The 27,726-nt window shown below is 38.3% G+C and overlaps 1 protein-coding gene across 2 annotated transcripts in view; it reads left to right on the top strand.

Moving 5' to 3' along the window:
- The window catches only part of LOC122799706 (rho GTPase-activating protein 24-like), a 1,273,531-nt gene extending 1,268,605 nt beyond the window's left edge, over positions 1–4,926 (top strand). For both annotated transcript variants that reach the window (XM_044068942.1, XM_044068943.1), the window contains one exon: positions 4,600–4,926. In XM_044068942.1, the coding sequence (XP_043924877.1) occupies positions 4,600–4,837 (238 nt within the window). In that variant the 3' untranslated portion in view covers positions 4,838–4,926. The remainder of the gene's footprint in view (positions 1–4,599) is intronic.
- The last annotated feature ends 22,800 nt before the right edge of the window (positions 4,927–27,726 follow it).

Raw genomic sequence — 27,726 nt, 5'->3', positions numbered from 1 at the left:
GAGCCTACCTGCTACGACTTCTTTCTCTATCAGTGCAGAGGTTATACCTTCTATCCCCTTGATAGAGGAAATATTTTTAACTACTTTAGAATCCAGTGGGACCAATGAACCAGTTTAAAAATCTGGTTTGAAGTCCTTGATGGTAAATGCAGCAGTCTCACTATCTGGATGCTTTTTTTTTTTAATCTGAAGAAGTCTACAGTAAACAAGTGGACCAAAGTGCTCATTTTTTCAATAAAATTCATATCTGGAGCTAGTGGGTGTCTGCGTTTTTTTGTTTTTGATGCTTTTACTGTTCTGCAGTTCATTTTGTGGTTCAGTTTATCTGGATAATCTGATAGGAGATGGACCAATTTATGTTTTGATCAGGGAATAAGAAAGTTTGTGGTTAAGCTTGTCCCCTCTATGGCAATGTATGTGAAGTATAACGTTTGTTATGTTAATGTAGTTTGATTACTTTTATATGAATGTAAATTTGCCTATGTCAGAAGTGATAGTTCAATAAAGGTGTTTGGAAAAAAGAGGGAGTTATCACAATAAAAAAAAGCTTGTCCCCTCTAAGGGCTAGATCTGTGGCTACAAAAAAGTTGCTTGCCCCTAACTGAGTTACTGTGTAATAATACTAGTCTATTCTCTTGGGGGAGGGTCATATGGGTCACAGAAGTGTAACCTAATTTTGACCAGCATCTGACACCTGGGTGAGCCTTCCCACATGAGGAGTACAGGTGGGTAAATGTGCAGGTTGGCCATGAACACCTCCCATTGTTAAAAGCCCAACACAGTTTTACTTACTGTTGGCTCTTAAGGGAATCATTCTCAGAGGTACTTGGACTGTCCAACCATGTATGAGAATGTTGCTCCTCCCATTTGATTTTCTTGTCTGTGGCCCCCCTTAGATTCCTAAACCTCTGGTCACAAGCCAGTCATGTTGCACCTCCTCTAATATGGTGATCCTCCCAAATGATCAAAACACATGCAAGTAGGAGCAAGACCGGATTGGGGTGCTTTTCAAGGCCGGATATTAGGGTGCTTTTCAACAATAATACCCATGAATGTCATGAAACCCAATACCCAGTTGTCCCAAGACCTGAATATTGCCTTGGTCAAAGGTTTCTTCCCAATGGCTGCTAGTGCTACCGTTACGTCCTTGGCACTGGGGTTGTCTGCATCAACAACAGGACAGATGCCCTCCATGTCAATTAAATCAAATATGTCTAAAAATTCCCCTCTAAGAATTTTCTCTTTAAAATTAGCCAGGAGATGAGCAATGAAGTCAGAACACGAAGATTTTATTATTTATTTATTTATTTATTTATTTAATATTTGTTTGCTGAAAAAGTCTGACTGGGACAGAGCCCATTTTCAGCAGAGGCCTGGGGAGAAATGCTGCAGATGTATGTCTTTGAAGATGTATAAGTAGGGCTTATGAGGGCCATGGGCTTGGGCCAGAGAAACTCCATGCAGGTGACTAGCTGACATAATGGGTGTGGTTTCAAAATTCCTTTCCAAAGCTGCATCAAATATCCTAGTCCTACCTTCATCAGGCAGGGAACTAATAAGCTCTTCCAGATACTCATCCACTGTTTGACACCTAGTTGTGCCACCACAATGGCATCATTACCTTCTAAATCTATCCTGCCATCAGTCACTGGGACTGAGTTTTCCACTGTAGCAGAGGTATCTTTCTTAGCCCTTCATCTGAACTTCTTGGCAGAAGTGGCCTCGGAAGTTGGCTCTTCAGCAGTAATGGGCAGAGGTCTTTTGCTCTTAGCTGAATCTTGATCTTGAGTGTGCCCTGCCTTTAAGTCAAGCAATATACCTCTGGCTTTATGAGCTATGTAGTGCCAGCTGTCCTTCAGTATCTGTAGTGATGAAAGACCAGAAACAGAGACTGACAATTAGCTTGACTACAATCAAACAATTACTCATACCAGCCTTAGTCATGAGTAATTGTTTGATTACTCATACCAGCCTTAGTCATGACGTGACAGTGCCGATAATACAAATGTCATAACTCAAACAACGTAATATGTCTTCATAAAAACTGTATCCCATAAAGCAATGATTTGAATAATAAATGCATGACTAAATCTTCCTTCCTTTATTATTAATATATATTTGACTTAATATTCACCTGGCCAACTGATATCAGTGACGCTGTACCTCTATACCAAGGGGGCAAAAGGTGGTGCGAAAGCATCGCTATTAAATCAAATCTCACCCGGGAAGCTCACACTACAATTGTACACAAATCTTGCTTACTCAAAATGAACATTCCAGATGTCCAGCTCTGATATTCCACAACATATGCCCAAACAATTTCATCTATTGTGCCTCTCCTATATGTAACACTTGTGATAAAATTGTACCTAATGAAGTGTATAGTCCTATTAACAGTACTGTAAGCCTATGCCATTGTCCTCTTAACTGTCCTTTATTTTCGGAGACATTCCTGATTCAAACCAATATATCCCGGTGCCTTATGGAGAAAAGTGAAGGCATAATCAAGGCAATTTTCTGTGAAGAAGTGTATTAAAAAATCACTTCCTTTTATTCAGTATGCCTCAAGTTTACTACCAATGAACCATATTTTAAGTGATCTTGATGGTCCCTGCTTCCTCCTTTCTCTGTGACCTGATGAGTCAAGATTTGCTTCATTTGCCTGCCAGCTAGAAACACCCTGCCTAAACCTTCCTCAATGTTGTTGTGTCTTTCGGCTTTTCCCGGTTAGGGGTCGCCACAGCGGAACTCCGGTCCGCTAATGACTGGCAGTAGATTTTTACGTGCTGAGTTGCCAGCCCTGATGCACAACCTTCAACGAAGGTATGCCCATTCACGCATGTCTCCACACAGAAGATGCTCTAGCTGAGAATCGAACAGGACGTCTTACTGTGAGGCGATAACGCTACCGCAGCACTACAAAGCAAATAAATTGTGAATCAACACAGTTATTTATTTCACAACTGTCACCCTAGTAGCTGAAATTCATACTAAAAACTAAAAGTAATGGTCTCTTGAGCAAAACAACCCAAAAGAACATCAGATGGACTCAAGCAATCCTGCAGAATGCAAACCACCATTGCCCCATGCCAGAAACAGAGCAATATTAAATCAAAATATCCAAGCTAATGGACAAACATACTGCATCACCAAAGGAGCCTCTAACCTCTTAACACTAACCACAGATTCAACTACCAAACCCCAAGTACTTAGACAACTGCACAAAGACGTGAATTATGCCAGTGTAATCTCTGCTATGAGAACTTGAACTCAAAGTTTATCTCGATTAAGAAAACACTAGCAACACTAAAAACAGCCCAGATGTAGCAAAAATTTAACAAGCTACAGCAATGCCCAGAACAGGCTAAGTATGTTTTATACTTCACGTATCACTAACCAGACCAAAGTTAACACCAACTATACCTAACCGCTTACTGATAGACGGCTCCATCTTTCAGGGAATAACACTTGGATTCTTGGAGCCATTGCCATAAACTGACCCCAGCAATGGTGAATTGGCCTATAAAGGTGAGGAAACTGACTCTGGCTTTCTTCCAGCTCAAGGATAACTGGACTAACAGGTAAGCTGTCCATGTTCCATTTCACAAGCCTTCATCAGACTGCTGTGACACAACTCTATTTTGAGCCAAGCTAAAATAATTTATTTCTACTTATCTACTGACACCAAAGTTTATAAAGAGCTATTTATTTCCTCAGAATAAAATGGAAAGACTTGTTTCCTCATTTGGCTGTTAGATCTGTATTACATCTTGGTGAAAAAATTAGAATCCCTTCCTGAAAGATAGGTCAGCACTTACTTCTGGCACAATGTTAAATATTTCATGCAACTGAATAAAAGACAGAGACCATGAACTGCTATGGAAATCTGAACCTGGATGGCATATTCTCTTTGTACAGCCAGTACCTGTAATTATGAATTATCATACAAACTGGAAATAACATTGAACATAAAACAGTGATTTTCTTACAACAGATTTTTTTTAATTTCCTATGGATTATCTTAGTGATGGCGAAACTGATGTGTGCACTGATAATTGGGCTTAAAACATTGCACCATAAAGTTACTCTACTTTTAACAGTAATTTTGCATTGAACTGAACAAATATGGAGCACACTGCATTTGATTTGTTTAATTACTTTTTGTGTTGCTGAGTTTTAAAAGATAACTGGACAATCACATATTTCTTGTATTTTTGTTCATTCAGTTTCTTTGGTAACTCGGGTGTTGGTGTATGCTGGTGTGTTACCCAAAACATTGTGGTGTGTCACCTTTGACATGCGTGTCATAGGTTCCCCATCTCTGGATTATCTTCTCCTTGCATGTAAATTACAAGGGATAATTGTGGTGTACGTAGACATACAGTAAGTGGTTAATATAGTCACGTGGCATGCCTTAAATTAGTAATACAGGTAAACGTTGACAATCTTATAACAACCTCCTACACTGGCTTTAAATTTTTATTCCTGGAAACAAATATATTTAATATTTGTGACGTAAGGCTCTGTGCTGTTCAATGCTTGTAATTTTATAAAAACTAAAAACCCAGTTTCTTTACATATTTTTGTGTATTCATGCAGCTTGGAACAGCGAAACCAGTATCTTGAGCATGAACTTCATGATCTGCAATCCAGTTTAGAGCAGCAGAGGAAATGGTTCAACATTGTAGAAATTAAAATGCGAAATGCTGAGAGAGCCAGAGAAGATGCTGAGAAAAGAAATGAAAAGTTGCAGATGGAAATGGAAGAGTTCTTTGACACTTTTGGTGAACTAACCAATGAAGTGAAAAAAACTGAAAAAATTGTTCAAAGTTTCTGAAAACAGACTCAGGGAAAATAGAAATACTATTTCAATCAATCATGTTGCCACATTTATGATATTTCTTATATTAAAAAAATTACCAAAAACTTTTAAGTGTGATCATTTGCAGAATAATTTGTGTAATTTTTGTTGCTTCAAAAGCTTTTATGTATTCAGAGTTGTCCAAGAACCCTTAGAACCAACTCATAATGCAAATTATGTAGCAGATGTTTTGATTTATAAAGTTTATATATTTTTTAAATATTTTACTTTTCCATTTGTAATTGAAACATCTTGGCCCTTAAGAGGCATGAACGTATTTTTATTTGCTTATCTCTAGTACACCATCCTTTGAAGATGTCCTCTCATGTTAGTTATTTATTTATTCCAATTATATTGTTTGAAATTTCTCTCTGTGTCATCACAGTCATGAAAGTTACCATGTGGTTTACTCCATAAACTTTGAGATACTGATCAAGTTGCATGTATTATTTTGAAATGTTCATTCCAGGCTGTCTTCCAGACTTCCATCTATCCTGGTGTTATTCTGAAGAGGTGTTAATGTCTTTAAATTTTTAGCCTATTTGTACATTTTTGTTTCTTAAGATTCAACAACATTTCGCAGCACTGTGGCATTTGCCAGCCATTGCTAGGAGCCCACACATGACTGAGGTAACATCTAGAAACCAGCATGAAGTCAAGGTATGGGTTCATCATGACACTCAATAACAAATTAAAGCACTGTGGTAGTTTCTTAAGCCTTGGCGATAGTAGCAACTGCACATTTCACTTGGAATCTAACTTTATCTGAATGTGTACCACTGCAGTCCACATTTAGTGCCCGGATGAATTGAATTGTTATACTGCCTGTCTATAATGATTTGCTGCTTTGCAATTCCAAACAAAATTCTGACCATGTTGGTTATTTTCTCTCCAGGACACACACACACACATATATATATATATATATATGTGTGTGGTAGACATCACCAGAGATCATTATAGTCCTCTCTCCACTTATCCAATGAGCAAAAAAACTTTTTCCAAAGCCATCCACTTAAGACAGGCACTGGGTGGCAGTGAAGAGTTACCGAATAGCTGGGTAACTACAGCAGAGCTAGTAAGAGAGATGGCTAAAAAGGTGCTTGGTGTCACATCTGGAAAGAGGAAGGAGGACAAGGAGACCTGGTGGTGGAATGAAGAAGTACAGGAGAGTATGCAGAGAAAGAGGTTGGTGAAGAAGAAGTGGGATTGTCAGAGAGATGAAGAAAGTAGATAAGAGTATAAGGAGATGAGGTGCATGGCAAAGAGAGAGGTGGCAAAGGCTAAGGATAAGGCATATGAAGAGTTGTATAAAAGGCTGGACACTAAGGGGGGAGAAAAAGACCTGTACCGATTGGCTAGACAGAGGGACCAAGCTAGTAAAGATGTGCAGCAGGTAAAGGTGATAAAGGATAATGAGGGAAACGTACTCACAAGTGAGGAGAGTGTGTTGAGCAGATGGAAAGCGTACTTTGAGGGGTTGATGAATGAAGAGAATGAGAGGGAGAAAATGTTGGATGATGTGCAGATACTGAATCATGCAGTGCAGTGGATTAGCAAGGAGGAAGTAAGAATAGCTATGAAGAGGATGAAGAATGGAAAGGCTGTTCATCCAGATGACATACCTGTGGAAGCATGGAGGTGCTTAGGTGAAATGGCAGTGGAGTTTTTAACTAGAGTGTTTAATGAAATCTTGGAAAGTGAGAGGATGCCTGAGGAATGGAGAAAAAGTGTTTTGGTACTGATTTTTAAGAATAAGGGTGATGTGCAGAGCTGTAGTAACTACAGAGGGATTAAACTGATCAGTCACAGCATGAAGTTATGGGAAAGAGTAGTGGAAGGGAGGTGATGATTAGTGATCAGCAGTTTGGTTTCATGCCGGGAAAGAGCACTACAGATGTGATGTTTGCTCTGAGGGTGTTGATGGAGAAGTACAGAGAAGGTCAGAAGGAGTTGCATTGTGTCTTTGTGGACTTAGAGAAAGCATATGACAGGGTGCCTAGAGAGGAGTTGTGGTACTGTATGAGGAAGTTGGGAGTGTCAGAGAAGTATGTAAGAGTGGTACAGGATATGTACGAGGGTAGTGTGACAGCGGTGAGGTCTGCGGTGAGAGTGACGGATGCATTTAAGGTGGAGGTGGGATTACATCAAGGATCAGCTCTGAGCCCTTTCTTATTTGCAATGGTGATGGACAGGTTGACAGATGAGATCAGACAGGAGTCCCCGTGGAGTATGATGCTTGCAGATGACATTGTGATCTGTAGTGAGAGTAGGGAACAGGTGGAGGAGACTCTGGAGAGGTGGAGATATGTTCTACAGAGAAGAGGAATGAAGGTCAGCAGGACTAAGACAATATATGTGTGTGAATGAGAGGGAGGATAGAGGAATGCTGAGGATGCAGGGAGTAGAGGTGGTGAAGGTGGATGAGTTTAAATACTTGGGATCAACAGTTCAGAGTAATGGTGAGTGTGGAAGAGAGGTGAAGAAGAGAGTACAGGCAGGATGGAGTGGGTGGAGAAGAGTGTCCAGAGTGATTTGTGACAGACGAGTACTAGTAAGAGTGAACGGGAAGGTCTACAAGAGGGTAGTGAGACCAGCTATGTTATATGGGTTGAAGACAGCAGCAAAAAGGCAGGAGTCAGAGCTTGACGTGGCAGAGTTAAAGATGTTAAGATTTGCACTGGGTGTGACGAGGATGGACAGGATTAGGAATAAGTATATTAGAGGGTCAGCCCAGGTTGGAAGGTTTGGAGACAAAGCCAGAGAGACAAGATTATGTTGGTTTGGACGTGCTGAGGAGGGATGCAGAGTATATTGGGAAAAAGATGCTAAGGATGAAGCTACCAGGTAACAGGAAAAGAGGAAGGCCTAATATAAGGTTTATGGATGTGGTGAGAGAGGACATGCAGGCGGTTGTTGTGACAGAACAAGATGCAGAGGACAGGAAGAAATGGAAACAGTTGATCTGCTGTGGCGACCCCTAACGGGAACAGCCAAAAGAAGAAGAAGAAGAAGAAGAAAAATCAACTTAAAAACCCAAACCAGAATCAAGCAAAGGTCTTATAACAGACGTACAAATTGGAATCCACACTAATTAATTTCTAGAAGCATCTGTCTTCAGCAGTGGTCTTAGCTATTAGTGCGTGATATATTCTCTTCAAACTTTTATTAGTATGGTATTCAAAGTTTAAACTATTTATAACAGTTCCTAAATCATCATAACTTGAGCTACCCTGAACAATTGTAGCATCCAGGCTATGGGGATAAAAGTTCTGATTCCCGTATATATTACCGTACATTTTTGAATTAAGGATGGTATTCCTGGTCACGTCTGCAAATGTGATAGGAGTATTCCTGAAGTTTACGAGTGAGCGTGGCAAAGGCACAATTCATAGAGGCCATTTATACTAATGTTGTGCAAGGCCTAAAAAATAATCATATGCAAATGATAAGTTTTTAAGCATCGTACACAAATGAGGCAGTTTTGCCCAACATCCTTGCAGTCCAGACATTCATTCTTAAATGCAGTGCTTCACCTTTAATATTACAGCTGGAATCTGTGGACTTGTTTGTCCAAGTATCCACAAGAGCTTCCCTGACACACAAATGAACTATCTCCACCAGCAACCCATTAAGTAACATGCCTTGGTATGCACAAGCACTAAAATGAACATTTCACCCAAGCAACCCCATCACTAACATGCCCTGGTGTGGACAAGCAGTAAAAAGAACATTTCACCCAAGCGACCCCTTCAGTAATATATCCAGCTATGCACAAATCCTATAATGAACATTTCACCCAAGTGACCACTTCAGTAACATGCCCTGGTATACACAAGCAGTAAAATTTATATTTCACCCAAGCAACCCCTTCAATAATATCTTCAGGTATGCACAAACATTAACATGAAAATTTTGCCCAAGCATCCCTTTCAGTAATATCTCCAGGCATGAACAACATCAGAATAAAACATTTACACAAGTGACTCCTCCAGTAAAAATGTCCAGGTATACTGAAGCAGCATTGCATCTCTGTAATTGACTGAAAAATGGCTGCTTTCCAGTGCAACTTCAGGGCAATTTCCATACTTTGTATGAGAATGAGTTTGTTATAGATTCATGTCTATGAACTGACCTCATGCGCACATGTGTAAACCACCTTAATAGTGTAGCAGCCACCTCCTATTGGATATGCATAAATCACATTACACATTTCCAGTAGGGGGCACCTTCAGAAAAAGACCTCCACATTTCTGTAGTCATCGTGACAGACTAGGATTTGTATAAAGTCACAGTGCCATCCTCACACATCAGCACTACCCTAAGTTTCATTGCATGAGACTATAAACAACTAACAGTCGAAATATTCCTGGATTTTATGTTGCTCCTGTACATTATTAACAACCCATCAACCTTAACATCACTAACAAACTAACAAACGTTTCAGTCCTGCACCGCTGACTAACAAGGAATATAGGCATAAATGAATAAGTAAAGGCCCCACAACTGATCCATGAGGTACACCCTTTAAAATTTTAAATGATTTAGATTTGTAACCTTTATAAATACTCTAATCATTAAATTACCACCTTGATTCATAGATTAGTACTAAGCTAACTGCCCTTGCGGGCCATTGTAAGCCTAGCCAATTATCCCTTGTGAGACTCAAACCCTGCACCTTGTGTTTATAAGGCAAACACCTTACCCATTAGGCCACCCTCCCAACCCTAATAATACATTATTAATTGTATAGTATGAACTGAATCAAAGACCTTGGATAGAGCCAAACAAATGGCATCAACGTTCATTCCCAAATCGAAAACCTCCATGACTTCTGAGTAAAACGGAACTAGATTTGTATGGTGGATCTTCACAAAGATAAACCATATTCGCAGTGGATATCATAATACTCATACTGAGGATAATCCATGTTTCTGGTGGATGTCACAATACTCACACTGAAGATAATCCATGTTGGTGGTGGATGTCACAATACTCATACTGAAGATAATCCATTTTGGTGGTAGATGTCACAATACTCATACTGAACATAATCCATGTTGGCGTTGGTTTCACAGTACTCATACTGAAGATAATCCATGTTGGCGGTGAATGTCACAATACTCATATTGAAGATAATCCATGTTGGCGGTGGATGTCACAATTCTCATACTGAAGATAATCCATGTTGGTCGTATATGTCACAATACTCATACTGAAGATAATCCATGTTGGCGGTGGATGTCACAGTACTCATACTGAAGACAATCAATGTTGGCAGTGGATGTCACGATGCTCATACTGAAGATATTCTATGTTGGTGTTGTATGTCACGATACTCATACTGAAGCTAATCTACGTTGGTGGTGGATGTCACAATACTCATACTGAAGCTAATCCGCGTTGGTGGTGGATGTCACAGTACTCATACTGAAGATAATCTATGTTTCTGGTGGAAGTCAAAATACTCATACTGAAGATAAACTGAAGATAATCCATGTTGGCGGTGGTTTCACAATAGTCATACTGAAGATAATCCATGTTGGCGGTGGATGTCACAGTACTCATACTGAAGATAATCCAGGTTCGCAGTGGATGTCACAATACTCATTCTGAAGATAATCCATGTTGGCGGTGGATGTCACAATACTCATACTGAAGATAATCCATGTTGGCGGTGGATGTCATAATACTCATACTGAAGATAATCCATGTTGGTGGTGGATGTCACAAAACTCATACTGAAGATAATCCGTGTTAGTGGTGGATGTCATAATAATACTCATTAAGAGGATATTCCATGGTGGTGGATGTCACAATACTTATACTGAAGATAATCCATGTTGGCGGTGGATGTCACAATACTCATACTGAGGATAATTCATGTTGGTGGTGGATGTCACAATACTCATACTGAAGATAAACCATGCTAGTGATGGATGTCACAAAACTCATAATGAAGATAATCCACGTTGATGGTAGATGTCACAATAGTCATGCTGAAGATAATCCATGTTGGCGGTGGTTTCACAATAGTCATACTGAAAATAATCCATGTTGGTGGTGGATGTCACAATACACATACTGAAGATAATCCATGTTGGTGGTGGATGTCACAATACTCATACTGAAGATAATCCCTGTTGGCGTTGGATGTCATAATACTCATACTGAAGATAATCCATGTTGGTGGTGGATGTCACAAAACTCATACTGAAGATAATCCATGTTGGCGGTGGATGTCACAATACTCATACTGAGGATAATCCATGTTGGTGGTGGATGTCACAAAACTCATACTGAAGATAATCCATGTTGGCGGTGGATGTCACAATAGTCATACTGAGGATAATTCATGTTGGTTGTGGATGTCACAATACCCATACTGAAGATAAGCCATGCTAGTGATGGATGTCACAAAAGTCATAATGAAGATAATCCATGTTGATGGTAGATGTCACAATAGTCATGCTGAAGATAATCCATGTTGGCGGTGGATGTCACAATACTCATACTGAAGTTAATCCATGTTGGCGGTAGATGTCACAATACTCATACTGAAGATAATCCATGTTGGCATTGGTTTCACAATACTCATACTGAAGATAATCCATGTTGGTGGTGGCTGTCACAATACTCATACTGAAGATAATCCATGTTGGTTGTGGATGTCATGATAAGAATCATACTGAAGATAATCCATGTTGGCGGTGAATGTCACAATACTCATACTGAAGATAATCCATGTTGGCGGTGGTTTCACAATACTCATACTGAAGATAATCCATGTTGGCGGTGATTTCACAATAGTCATACTGAAGATAAACCATGTTTCTGGTGGATGTCACAATACTCATACTGAAGATAATCCATGTTGGTAGTGGATGTCACAATACTCATACTGAAGATAATTCATGTTGGCGGCGGATGTCACCATACTCATACTGAAGATAAACTGAAGATAATCTATGTTGGCGGTGGTTTTACAATAGTCATACTGAAGATAATCCATGTTGGCATTGGTTTCACAATACTCATACTGAAGATAATCCATGTTGGTGGTGGCTGTCACAATACTCATACTGAAGATAATCCATGTTGGTTGTGGATGTCATGATAAGAATCATACTGAAGATAATCCATGTTGGCGGTGGTTTCACAATACTCATACTGAAGATAATCCATGTTGGCGGTGGTTTCACAATACTCATACTGAAGATAATCCATGTTGGCGGTGATTTCACAATAGTCATACTGAAGATAATCCATGTTTCTGGTGGATGTCACAATACTCATACTGAAGATAATCCATGTTGGTAGTGGATGTCACAATACTCATACTGAAGATAATTCATGTTGGCGGCGGATGTCACCATACTCATACTGAAGATAAACTGAAGATAATCTATGTTGGCGGTGGTTTCACAATAGTCATACTGAAGATAATCCATGTTTCTGGTGGATGTCACAATACTCATACTAGAGATAATCCATGCTGGTAGTGGATGTCACAATACTCATACTGAAGATAATCCATGTTCATAGGTTCATAGGTTAGTACTAAGCTAACTGCTCTTGCGAGACATTTTATGCCTAGCCAGTTATCCCTTGTGAGACTCAAACCCTGCACCTTGTGTTTGTAAGGCAAACACCTTAACCATTAGGCCACCCTCCCAACCAACCATGTTGGTGGTGGATGTCACAAAACTCATACTGAAGATAATCCATGTTAGTGGTGGATGTCACTGTACTCATACTGAATGTAATCCATGTTGGTGGTGGATGTCATAATAATACTCATTCAGAAGATAATCCATGGTGGTGGATGTCACAATACTCATACTGAAGATAATCCATGTTGGCAGTGGATGTCACAATACTCATACTGAGGATAATCCATGTTTTTGGTGGATGTCACAATATTCATACTGAAGATAATCTATGCTAGTGGGGGATGTCACAAAACGTATAATGAAGATAATCCATGTTGATGGTAGATGTCACAACAGTCATACTGAAGATAATCCATGTTGCGGTGGATGTCACAATACTCATACTGAAGGTAATCCACGTTGGTGGTGGATGTCACAATACTCATACTGAATATAATCCATGTTGGCGGTGGATGTCACAATACTCATACTGAGGATAATCCATATTGGTGGCGAATGTCACAATATTCATACTGAAGATAATCCATGCTAGTGGGGGATGTCACAAAATGCATAATGAAGATAATCCATGTTGATGGAAGATGTCACAACAGTCATACTGAAGATAATCCATGTTGGCGATGGATGTCACAATACTCATACTGAAGATAATCCACGTTGATGGTGGATATCACAATACTCATACTGAGGATAATCCATGTTGGTAGTGGATGTCACAATACTCATACTGAAGATAATCCATGTTGGTGGTGGATAGCACAAAACTCATACTGAAGATACTCCATGTTGGTGGTGGATGTCACTGTACTCATACTGAATGTAACCCATGTTGGTGGTGGATGTCATAATAATACTCATTCAGAGGATAATCCATGGTGGTGGATGTCACAATACTCATACTGAAGATAATCCATGTTGGCAGTGGGTGTCACAATACTCATACTGAAGATAATCCACGTTGGTGGTGGATGTCATAATACTCATACTGAAGCTAATCCACGTTGGTGGTGGATGTCACAGTACTCATACTGAAGATAATCCATGTTTCTGGTGGATGTCAAAATACTCATACTGAAGATAAACTGAAGATAATCCATGTTGGCGGTGGTTTCACAATAGTCATACTGAAGATAATCCAGGTTGGCAGTGGATGTCACAATACTCATACTGAAGATAATCCATGTTGGCGGTGGATGTCACAATACTCATACTGAAGATAATCCATGCTGGTGGTGGATGTCACAAAACTCATGCTGAAGATAATCCGTGTTAGTGGTGGATGTCATAATAATACTCATTCAGAGGAAAATCCATGGTGGTGGATGTCACAATACTCATACTGAAGATAATCCATGTTGGCGGTGGATGTCACAATACTCATACTGAGGATAATCCATGTTGGTGGTGGATGTCACAATACTCATACTGAAGATAATCCATGTTGGCGGTAGATGTCACAATACTCATACTAAAGATAATCCATGTTGGCAGTGGATGTCACAATACTCATACTGAGGATAATCCATGTTGGTGGTGAATGTCACAATACTCATACTGAAGATAATCCATGTTGGCGGTGGATGTCACAATACTCATACTGAGGATAATTCATGTTGGTGGTGGATGTCACAATACTCATACTGAAGATAATCCATGCTAGTGATGGATGTCACAAAACTCATAATGAAGATAATCCATGTTGATGGTAGATGTCACAATAGTCATATTGAAGATAATCCTTGTTGGTGGTGGATGTCACAATACTCATACTGAAGATAATCCATGTTGGCGGTAGATGTCACAATACTCATACTGAAGATAATCCATGTTGGCGGTGGATGTCACAATACTCATACTGAGTATAATCTATGTTGGTGGTGAATGTCACAATACTCATACTGAAGATAATCCATGTTGGCAGTGGATGTCACAATACTCATACTGAAGATAATCCATGCTAGTGATGGATGTCACAAAACTCATAATGAAGATAATCCATGTTGATGGTAGATGTCACAATAGTCATACTGAAGATAATCCTTGTTGGAGGTGGATGTCACCATACTCATACTGAAGATAATCCATGTTGGTGGTAGATGTCACAATACTCATACTGAAGATAATCCATGTTGGCATTGGTTTTACAATACTCATACTGAAGATAATCCATGTTGGCTGTGGCTGTCACAATACTCATACTGAAGATAATCCATGTTGGTTGTGGATGTCATAATAAGAATCATACTGAAGATAATCCATGTTGGCGGTGGATGTCACAATACTCATACTGAAGATAATCCACATTGGTGGTGGATGTCACAATACTCATACTGAGGATAATCCATGTTGGTAGTGGATGTCACAATACTCATACTGAAGATAATCCATGTTGGCGGTGGATGTCACAATACTCATACTGAAGATAATCCATGCTGGTGGTGGATGTCACAAAACTCATACTGAAGATAATCCGTGTTAGTGGTGGATGTCATAATAATACTCATTCAGAGGAAAATCCATGGTGGTGGATGTCACAATATTCATACTGAAGATAATCCATGTTGGCGGTGGATGTCACAATACTCATACTGAGGATAATCCATGTTGGTGGTGGATGTCACAATACTCATACTGAAGATAATCCATGTTGGCGGTAGATGTCACAATACTCATACTGAAGATAATCCATGTTGGCGGTGGATGTCACAATACTCATACTGAGGATAATCCATGTTGGTGGTGAATGTCACAATACTCATACTGAAGATAATCCATGTTAGTGGTGGATGTCACAATACTCATACTGAGGATAATTCATGTTGGTGGTGGATGTCACAATACTCATACTGAAGATAATCCATGCTAGTGATGGATGTCACAAAACTCATAATGAAGATAATCCATGTTGATGGCAGATGTCACAATAGTCATACTGAAGATAATCCTTGTTGTCGGTGGATGTCACAATACTCATACTGAAGATAATCCATGTTGGCGGTAGATGTCACAATACTCATACTGAAGATAATCCATGTTGGCGGTGGATGTCACAATACTCATACTGAGGATAATCCATGTTGGTGGTGAATGTCACAATACTCATACTGAAGATAATCCATGTTGGCGGTGGATGTCACAATACTCATACTGAAGATAATCCATGCTAGTGATGGATGTCACAAAACTCATAATGAAGATAATCCATGTTGATGGTAGATGTCACAATAGTCATACTGAAGATAATCCTTGTTGGAGGTGGATGTCACCATACTCATAGTGAAGATAATCCATGTTGGCGGTAGATGTCACAAAACTCATACTGAAGATAATCCATGTTGGCGTTGGTTTTACAATACTCATACTGAAGATAATCCATGTTGGCTGCGGCTGTCACAATACTCATACTGAAGATAATCCATGTTGGTTGTGGATGTCATAATAAGAATCATACTGAAGATAATCCATGTTGGCGGTGGATGTCACAATACTCATACTGAAGATAATCCACATTGGTGGTGGATGTCACAATACTCATACTGAGGATAATCCATGTTGGTAGTGGATGTCACAATACTCATACTGAAGATAATCCATGTTGGTGGTGGATATCACAAAACTCATACTGAAGATAATCCATGTTGGGAGTGGATGTCACAATATTCATACTGAAGATAATCCATGCTAGTGGGGGATGTCACAAAATGCATAATGAAGATAATCCATGTTGATGGTAGATGTCACAACAGTCATACTGAAGATAATCCATGTTGACGGTGGATGTCACAATACTCATACTGAAGATAATCCACATTGGTGGTGGATGTCACAATACTCATACTGAAGATAATCCACGTAGGTGGTAGATGTCACTGTACTCATACTGAATGTAGATGTCACAACAGTCATACTGAAGATAATCCATGTTGGCTGTAGATGTCACAATACTCATACTGAAGATACACTGAAGATAATCCATGTTGGCAGTGGATGTCACAATTATCATACTGAAGATAATCCATGTTGGTGGTGGATGTCACTGTACTCATCCTGAATGTAATCCATGTTGGTGGTGGATGTCATAATAATACTCGTTCAGAGGATAATCCATGGTGGTGGATGTTACAATACTCATACTGAAGATAATCCATGTTGGCAGTGGATGTCACAATACTCATACTGAAGTAATCTACGTTGGTGGTGGATGTCACAGAACTCATACTGAAGATAATCCATGTTTCTGGTGGATGTCAAAATACTCATACTGAAGATAAACTGAAGATAATCCATGTGATGGATGTCACAATACTCATACTGAAGATAATCCATGTTGGTGGTGGATATAACAATACTCATACATGTTGGTTGATGTCATAATAATAATCATATTGAGGATAATCCATGTTGGTGGTGAATGTCACAATACTGATACTGAAGATAATCCATGTTTGCTCTGGATGTCACAATACTCATATTGAAGATATTCCATGTTGGTGGTGTAAGTCAAAATACTCATACTGAAGATAATCCATGTTGGCAGTGGATGTCATAATACTCATACTGAAGATAATCCATGTTGGTGGTGGATGTTATAATACTCACACTGAAGATAATCCATGTTGGTGGTGGATATCACAATGCTCATACTGAAGATAATCCATGTTGGTGGTGGATGTCACAATACTCATACTGAAGATGATCCATGTTGGCGGTAGATGTCACAATACTCATACTGAAGATAATCCATGTTGGCGCTGGTTTCACAATACTCATACTGAAGATAATCCATGCTGGCAGTGGCTGTCACAATACTCATACTGAAGATAATCCAAGTTGGTTGTAGATGTCATAATAAGAATCATACTGAAGATAATCCATGTTGGTGGTGAATGTCACAATACACATAATGAAGATAATCTATGTTGGCGGTGGTTTCACAATACTCATACTGAGGATAATCCATGTTGGTGATGGATGTCACAATACTCATACTGAAGATAATCCAGGTTGGCAATGGATGTCACAATACTCATACTGAAGATAATCCATGTTGGTGGTGGATGTCACAATGCTCATACTGAGTTTAATCCATGTTGGTGGTGGATGTCACAATACTCATACTGAAGATAATCCATGTTGGCAGTGGATGTCACAATTCTCATACTGAAGATAATCCATGTTGGTTGTATATGTCACAATACTCATACTGAAGATAATCCATGTTGGTGGTGGATGTCACAATACTTATACTGAAGATAATCAATGTTGGCGGTGTATGTCATGATACTCATACTGAAGATATTCCATGTTGGCGGTGGATGTAACAATACTCATATTGACGATAATCCATGTTGGTGGTGGATGTCACAGTACTCATACTGAAGATAATCCATGTTGGCAGTGAATGTCAGAATACTCATACTGAAGACAATCCATGGTGGTGGTGGATGTCACAATACTCATACTGAAGATAATCCATGTTGGTGGCAGATGTCACAGTACTCTTACAACAGATAATAAATGTTGGTGAATGTCACAATATTAATACTGAAGATAATCTGTGTTGGTGGTGGATGTCACAATACTCATACTGAAGATAATCCATGTTTGTGGTGGATGTAACAATACTCATACTGAAGATAATTCATGTTGGTCGGTGGATGTCATAATAGTCATACTGAAGATAATCCGTGTTGGTGGTGGATGCCATAATAGTCACACTCATGACAATCTATGTTGGTGGTGAATGTCACTTTACTTGTACTGAAGATAATCCATGTTGGTGATGGATGTCACAATACTCATACTGAAGATAATCCATGTTGGCGGTGGATGCCACAATACTCATACTGAAAATAATCCATGTTGGCTGTATATGTCACAATACTCATACGGAAGATAAACTGAAGATAATCCATGTTGGCAGTGGATATCACAATTCTCATACTGAAGATAATCCATGTTGGTGGTGGATGTCACAATACTCTTACTGAAGATAATCCATGTTGGTGGTGGATGTCATAATTATAATCATACTGAAGATAATCCACAAAACTCATACTGAAGATAATCCATGTTGGTGGTGGATGTCACAATACTCATACTGAAGATAATCCATGTTGGTGGTGGATGTCACAATACTCATACTGAAGATAATCCATGTTGGTGGTGGATGTCACAATACTCATACTGTCACAATACTCATACTGAGGATAATCCATGTTGGTGGTGGATGTCACAATACTCGCACTGAAGATAATCCATGATGGCGGTGAATGTCATAATACGCATACTCATTGTTATCCAGTAGTGAAACCAAAACACTCACAAATGTCTTGTCTATATTACTGGGTAAATTAATGGGCCTATAATATTCAACAATAGGGGCTACTCCACCCTTATTAACAGGATCATTACAACACTTATCCATTGTTCTAGCACATATGCATACTCCAAGGATAACTGAAATAAATGCAATTAAGTGTTCAGAATGCTACTCCTAATATAAGCCATGAAATAACCATTAATTCCACCAGGACCAGGGCAAAATCTGATTTTATTTTAGCCAACACATTTTTCACCCATTTTTTTTGTAAAATAAGGAAATTGCCCTTTAGCAATAATTTCCTTGACTCAAGCTCTTGCACACATTTACCAAAATAATTAGCCAAACATTCGGCTATAGAATGAGGATCGTTTTTTGCTGTTCCTTCTCTTAATAATTTAATATTTCTATTAGGCACTTTAATTACTTTTTTAATATACATGAAAGTATTTCTTATTTTTAGTGATTCTTTCTCTGACATTAATTTCTTGTCTACACTTAATCTTCTGAATATATTGTCTTACCATGGCAGCCTATTTATGTACTGATGTAATTCATTTCGTCTAATTGCCTTTTCTTCTAATTACAAATCACTGAAAAAACATAATCAAAAACATAATGCAGAAAATACTGTACAGACAAATTCATGACCGCAAAGCCTAATTAATAAACAGATACCAAAGAAACAAAACGGTCGCAAAATGTATGGCTCTAAAATCATAAACAGTTTATTTTATAAAACATGGTAAGCACTTTCACCACCTGTCTGATGGCTTCCTCAGACCATTTATGGTGGTGAAAGCGCTTACCGTGTTTTATAAAATAACCGTTTATGATTTTAGAGCCTAAGTTTTGCGACCATTTAGTTTCTTTGGTATCTGTTTAATAATCAAAAACATATTTCATCTCAAATGCTATTGGTTAAATTACAATTTACAGGCAATGCTATAAGGCTATAAATATTCACTGCTGGTGTGGTTTAGGATATTAGGATTACATGAATTACAATGCAGATTAGTCAAAAACACTATTTGTACATTGGCAATGCCCACCCTTATGTTACATATTTGTGCACCACCAATGATTTAATGTGTGTGTGTGTGTGTGTGTGTGTGTGTGTGTGTGTGTGTGTGTGTGTGTGTGTGTGTGTGTGTGTGTGTGGAGGGCTGAGGGACAAAACTTACCAAGAAAAACTTTTGATGGAGTGTATGCGTTATCATATAATTTCTCTGTAAAATGTACTGTGTCAGGGTAATCAGAAACCACAGAGTCCACTTCACGATGACTAGTCTTAACGCACCTTTAATTAGTAAAAACAAGCAACGTTTTCGCTACAACCACTGTTGTAGCTTCCTCAGAGTACAACTTAGAACCATTGACAATTTCTTTTTAAACATAAAAAGGCACCAAAATGTAATGCGCGTAATGTACTAAAAGGTATATTACATTTCATTAAAAAATGACCACGAAAAAAATTTTTAAAATCATGTTACAACAACCTGCATTTAAATAAGTTACAAGTTGAAACACTAATGCAAGTATTATAAATGTGTTAGACTACTTGTTGTGTAAACAATACACTATAAAATCAGATCGTGTGTATTAGTATGGTTAACGGGGAAAGGGCTGTCAGTTCCGTTTCCAAAAGTGGACCAATCTGTCCTTAACAAACAACCACCCTTACACAGACCCTAAAGAAATAATATTCTGAGAATTCTAAGCCTGTAGAATTAAAATAAACATCGTGCCTACCTAGACTCATAGGAAGTTAATAAGTACTTCAAAGTCTCAGACTTCTTTGTAGTCACCCGTTGCCAGCCAAGACATATTACATTTCATTAAAAAGTGACTTCAATGTCACATAAACTTTTTAAAATCATATTACAACAATCTGCATTTGAACAAGTTGCAAGTTAAAACATTCATGCAAATATTGTAAATATGTTAGACTACTTGTTTTTATAAGCAATACACTGTAGGATCAGACATGTGTATTAGCGTAATTAACGGAGAAAGAACTGCCAATTCCGTTTCCAAGCTGGACCAGTCTATCCTAAAACAACATCCACCCTTACACAACCCCTGAAGGAATACTGTTCTGAGAATTCTGAGCCTGTAGAGTTAAGATAAACACCATCGTACCTGGACTCATGAGAAGTTAGTAAGTGCTTCGAAGTCTCAGACTTCTGTATCATCGCCCGTTGCCAACCAAGTCAATGGTAGTCAGTAATGTAGTAAAAACTGCTTGAAAAAGAGACTAAAAAAGTGCCTCAAGAAGGAGGGGGACACAGTTTTTACCAAGTCTTGAAATCTTATTTTTAATTGAATTTTTAAATAATAAGTAGATCCAGCCAAGAAAAACCACAAAGTGTGGAACACAGTCAAGAGCACCAAGAAAAATTGAATGCTGCTCCACCATGGAGGCAATCAAAAAGTCCGCGAAGGAATGAGGTAAACCAAACAAAATCTCCAAGCCAAACCTGGTTCCTATGAGGCCCTCCGAGCTACACTAAGTTATTAACAAGAATGCTGGAAGAGATCCCTAGACTATTAAATATACTGAAAATGAGCCTACGCCATACCATAATGGTACCCCAAATAGTATTCACATATGAGATTGTATATCTACATAAAAGGATAGTAAAATACAGACTGAAACCAAAATGAAGGGAATGGTAGGGAGGTAAGAAAGCTACAACCATGAGTGATATAGTACCAAAAAAGGAAACATTGGAGAACCCATGGAAATAGTGACTATCTTAAGTAACTTTTAAGTTTTAATAGACAAGAGATGTTACAGTTGTCATTTAAGCCCGGTGGTTGGAATGCATTAAGTTTTAATTGCCACTCTAATTCTTTTGTTTCCAATATGATGGTGCAGGACCACCTCTGATGTTATGAGGGACATGGTCAATGGCAAAAAATTGAAAGCTATGATCTTTATTAATCAAGATGTGTTTAGAGAGTGCATTGTCTTCCTTGCCTTTTTTAATGGCATACATATGCTGGTAAATTCTCTCTTTAAATTTTTGCTCAGTTTTACCGATGTAGTAAGCTGAGCAACAAACACAACTAGCCAAATAAACTATGAATTTTGTATTACAGTTGACCTTGTAATGGCTAGTGAGCTTTCTGCCATTTAATACCATTGAGTTCCCTGTTCTAAGGCATTTGCACCAGTTACAATTACCACAGGTGAAAGTGCCTTTCTGGCGGGAATGGAAATCTAGATGTTTTTTAGTTTCCAAAAAGTTTTTTAAGTTTTTTCCTCTCCTGTAAACTATAAGTGGCTTATCACCAAGTTTCTCAGAGAGGAAACTGTTGCTGGAAATAAAGTACCAGTTTTTAAACAAGATAGAGTTAATAATTTTGGAATCCATATTGAAAGCTGTTATGAAACTAAAGGAATAATTATTTTGTTTTTTAACAGTGGCATTTATTGGGCTTGTGATAGGTGTCGAGTCTAATGGTGGACTTAATCCTATAACTAAGGATTCACTACTATGTTGAATAGTAGTGTTAAAGAGTAAAGGTTTATAGAAACCATTTTGCCTCTTGTTAGTGACTTCTATTATAAGCTCTTCTATTAGTGAGCCTGGATAGTCACGATTAGAGAACATTTCAAAAAGTAGTGAACACTCCTTGTTAAAAAGGTCCACAGTACTACACATTCTGGCTGCTCGAATCAACTGGCCCTTGACTATTGATCTTTTTTGTCTGTATGGGTGTTGGCTTGAAAAATGAAGTAATGAATTACAGTAAGTGGGTTTTCTATATATGGTAGAAGAGAGTGTACTTGTAGTATTACCCTTTTCAAGTTTAACATCCAAATAGTCAATAGAGTCAGTTGAGAAGTGATAAGTAAATTTAAAGAATGACGTAGTTTCATTCATGAAGTCAATAGTAGTAATGGCATCTTGTTCAGAGCCTCTAAATAGAATAAAGATGTCGTCCAGGTATCTTGTATAATAAATGAAATGTTGTGTTGCTTGGGAGCTTGGTAGGAGAAATTTTTTCTCCCAAAAGGCTACTACCATGTTGGCAACAGTTGTGCCACAGGGTGAGCCCATGGCTATACCTTGAGTTTGTAAAAAATAATGATTTTCAAAGATGAAAAAATTGGATGTTAGTATAATATCAATTAGTTCAGTGACTGTGTCAATTTCGATTTGGGGTGCTCCTAGTTCATGTAACAATGTGCCTACCCATTCTGACGCCTCCTGATGTGGGATGGAGGTATATAGGTCCACTATGTCAATTGTCAAGAAATTGAAATCAGAAGTAAGTTTCAGTTGGTTGATGTTAGTAAGAAAGGACCATGAATCCTTGCAAATACAGGGAATTAGTTTGAGGTATTTACTAAGAATATTGTCCACCAACCGAGCACAAGGGTGGGTCATAGAAGACCTACCATCTATAAGTGCTCTGATTGGTGGATCTTGTAAATTCTTGTGAATTTTCGGGATTCCGAAAATTATAGGTGTTTTTGGTAAAGTGATGTCTATGTAATGGTAGACATCGCTATTAATTTTCCCTGCGAGGAAAAGGTCCCTAAAGTAACCTCTGTTTCTAACAAATGTTGTGTTCATCTCATTAAGAGAAGAGGGTCTATAAGCTGGACTATCAAGGATACGCTGCATTCTTGCCGAGTAATCATCATTTTCAAGAATGACTAGTCCCCCTCCCTTGTCAGGTTTTAGAACCCTCACCGGGATGTTTTCTAGTTCCCTTAATAGTGTGTGCTGTTCTTTTGTAATATTAAACTTTTGTTTTTTTACCAGAAATTTTGATTGTGCTTCAAAATGTCTAAAGTCGACCTCACAGGCCTTTTCAAATAAGGCTAAACTAGGATGTAAGGGGGGGTTATAAACACTTGACAGTCTCAGATTATTTAGTTCAGACTGCATAGGAGCAGAAAACAACAACCCTAGGTTAAGTTTCCTCGTGAAATGTTTTACATCAATAATAGTTTCTGTAAGATTGAAATGACAATTAGGAACAAATGTGTTGCCAAGAGATAGTAGGTCAATCAGTTCTTGTTCAATTGTAAAGTTGGAAAAATTGTGTATATTAAAGTCACCTTTACTATTTTTAAGAATGTTAGGTAAATCTAGAGGCAGATCAACAGTACTATTATTCAATTGTGAGAAAGTCAATTGTTCCAGTTCGTCCTCTGAACTTGGTAACGGGTGTTGTACCTTGCCCCTAAAAAAACGGAATTATCAGAGTTCTGATTTTGAAAAGAAGAATTAGGACCATGTTGGTACAAGTTGTTATTCCTGTTCTTATTGGAATTGTACCGATTGGCCCGAATTCTATTACTACGTCTAGGGCCTGTATTAGGAACTGATGGATCTTGTGATGAAGGGATCTGCTGGAAAACATCATGGTCATCATCAGGGCTGTTATGTTCAGAGACCTGCTGTTCACCATTCCCCAGGCGTCCCCGAAAAGAGTATAGTTTCTCGTAGGCCTTATTTTGCTGGTATGCTAGGTTGTCACGATTAAGTTTTTTTGTTTTGTTAGCCTTTAGTTTCGTAAGAAGGGCATCAATACTGTTAAAGATGCGTGTGTAATCATATTTGTAGTTGTTAAAGTCCAAGTCATTCTTAATAGAATTGTCTAATTCATTCAGTTCTAAAGTTAATGTTGAAATATGCAAAGAGTAATGCTTAATAATTAACTCAAGAAGCTGAATCCCTTGTTGGTCAAAAAGTGTTTTTAAATCATTCAGAAAGCAGTCGTCATTAATGAGTCCAGTAGGAGCAAAAGTGCTCCGCAGGCCCTTCGGTATAATTTTGTCTTTGACACATTGTTTAAAATAACAAACTTCTAATTGTAGTTTACGTAGTTTAACCAGTTTGTTATCAAAAGACTGTAATTTGCTCACCATTGACTGCACTCTCTAAACACATCTTGATTAATAAAGATCATAGCTTTCAATTTTTTGCCATTGACCATGTCCCTCATAACATCAGAGGTGGTCCTGCACCATCATATTGGAAACAAAAGAATTAGAGTGGCAATTAAAACTTAATGCATTCCAACCACCGGGCTTAAATGACAACTGTAACATCTCTTGTCTATTAAAACTTAAAAGTTACTTAAGATAGTCACTATTTCCATGGGTTCTCCAATGTTTCCTTTTTTGGTACTATATCACTCATGGTTGTAGCTTTCTTACCTCCCTACCATTCCCTTCATTTTGGTTTCAGTCTGTATTTTACTATCCTTTTATGTAGATATACAATCTCATATGTGAATACTATTTGGGGTACCATTATGGTATGGCATAGGCTCATTTTCAGTATATTTAATAGTCTAGGGATCTCTTCCAGCATTCTTGTTAATAACTTAGTGTAGCTCGGAGGGCCTCATAGGAACCAGGTTTGGCTTGGAGATTTTGTTTGGTTTACCTCATTCCTTCGCGGACTTTTTGATTGCCTCCATGGTGGAGCAGCATTCAATTTTTCTTGGTGCTCTTGACTGTGTTCCACACTTTGTGGTTTTTCTTGGCTGGATCTACTTATTATTTAAAAATTCAATTAAAAATAAGATTTCAAGACTTGGTAAAAACTGTGTCCCCCTCCTTCTTGAGGCACTTTTTTAGTCTCTTTTTCAAGCAGTTTTTACTACATTACTGACTACCGTTGACTTGGTTGGCAACGGGCGATGATACAGAAGTCTGAGACTTCGAAGCACTTACTAACTTCTCACGGGTCCAGGTACGATGGTGTTTATCTTAACTCTACAGGCTCAGAATTCTCAGAACAGTATTCCTTCAGGGGTTGTATAACGGTGGATGTTGTTTTAGGATAGACTGGTCCACCTTGGAAACGGAATTGGCAGTTCTTTCTCCGTTAATTACGCTAATACACATGTCTGATCCTACAATGTATTGCTTATAAAAACAAGTAGTCTAACATATTTACAATATTTGCATGAATGTTTTAACTTGCAACTTGTTCAAATGCAGATTGTTGTAATATGATTTTAAAAGGTTTATGTGACATTGAAGTCACTTTTTAATGAAATGTAATATGTCTTGGCTGGCAACGGGTGACTACAAAGAAGTCTGAGACTTTGAAGTACTTATTAACTTCCTATGAGTCTAGGTAGGCACGATGTTTATTTTAATTCTACACGCTTAGAATTCTCAGAATATTATTTTTTTAGGGTCTGTGTAAGGGTGGTTGTTTGTTAAGGACAGATTGGTCCACTTTTGGAAACGGAACTGACAGCCCTTTCCCCGTTAACCATACTAATACACACAATCTGATTTTATAGTGTATTGTTTACACAACAAGTAGTCTAACACATTTATAATACTTGCATTAGTGTTTCAACTTGTAACTTATCTAAATGCAGGTTGTTGTAACATGATTTTAAAAAATTTTTTCGTGGTCATTTTTTAATGAAATGTAATATACCTTTTAGTACATTACGCGCATTACATTTTGGCGCCTTTTTATGTTTAAAAAGAAATTGTCAATGGTTCTAATTTGTACTCTGAGGAAGCTACAACAGAGGTTGTAGCGAAAACGTTGCTTGTTTTTACTAATTAAAGGTGCGTTAAGACTAGTCATCGTGAAGTGGATTCTGTGGTTTCCGATTACCCTGACACAGTTTGTTTTCTTGGTTTTCGTGGCTGCAACAGTTTGTTTTCTCTGTAAAATGTGTTTTAGATGAAATCTGTTTTCAATTAACTTTCTCATTGATTTATGATTAGATGAAAAGGCAAATAGATGAAATGTCATACACTTGTATGTATGTGTGTGTGTGTGTGTGTGTGTGTGTGTGTGTGTGTGTGTGTGTGTGTGTGTGTATATATATATATATATATATATATATATATGGGTCTATCTTAGTACATCGGCAATTCACAATACCGAAAACGGATTCACCGACACCATAATATCGAAAGTCACGTTACCGACGCCAGAAGATCGACAAGGCAGAAGACCGACGGAAGAAGACACCGACGCTGAGAAGCTGCGCTGGGGAAAGGATATGTAAGTATGCGGTAGTGACGGACGATAGGGTGCGAGTAAGGTAAGTGTGCGATGCTGGTGTTTAGTAGGGTAGGGGTGGGATAAGTGAGTTAGGGTTAGGGCGCGGGTTAGGTGAGTGTGCGAGTAAGGTAAGTGTGCGATGTTGGTGTTTTGTAGGGGTAGGGGTGGGATAAGTGAGTTAGGGTTAGGGCGCGGGTTAGGTGAGTGTCTTGAGTAAGGTAAGTGTGCGATGTTGGTGTTTTGTAGGGTAGGGGTGGGATAAGTGAGTTAGGGTTAGAAGCGGGTTGGGTGAGTGTGCGATAGTGACGGACCTTAGGGTAAGGGTTTGGGTTAGGGTTGTAGATAGTTGTGTATGTATGGGTTAGTGTTTGTTTGTAAGGATTTTGGTGTGCTTGTGTTGTGTGTGTGGGTGTTGGATAGGGGATGTGTTTTGTTTGTTGGTATGATGTGTCGGGTGTATGCGATGTCGTGTTTGTGAACTGTCGATCTTCTGGCGTCGGTTAAATGACTTTCGATGTTTTGGTGTCGGTTAATTCGTTTTCGGTATTTTGAAATGTCGATGTACTAAGATAGACCCATATATATATATATATATATATATATATATATATATATATATATATGTAAAAGAAACCAATAACAGTGTACAGAGTGGTGAGATGGTGTACATATCAGCAAAAAACACCACCAAACAAAAGTAACACTAAATATGGCTTTATTCTGATGTTCATGACCAAAGCAGTAAACCAAGTTTTCAACCTAACAGGCTTTTTCAATACATAAAAAACAAAACAAAACAACAAAAAAAAATATATATATATATATATATATATATATATATATATATATATATATATA

This window comes from Protopterus annectens, chromosome 4.part0, assembly GCF_019279795.1.
Source record: "Protopterus annectens isolate FY-2018-M chromosome 4.part0, PAN1.0, whole genome shotgun sequence".
In the NCBI taxonomy this organism is placed as follows: domain Eukaryota; kingdom Metazoa; phylum Chordata; order Ceratodontiformes; family Protopteridae; genus Protopterus; species Protopterus annectens.
Note: the sequence above shows the minus strand (reverse complement) of the source record. Positions and strands in the feature narration are given on the sequence as shown.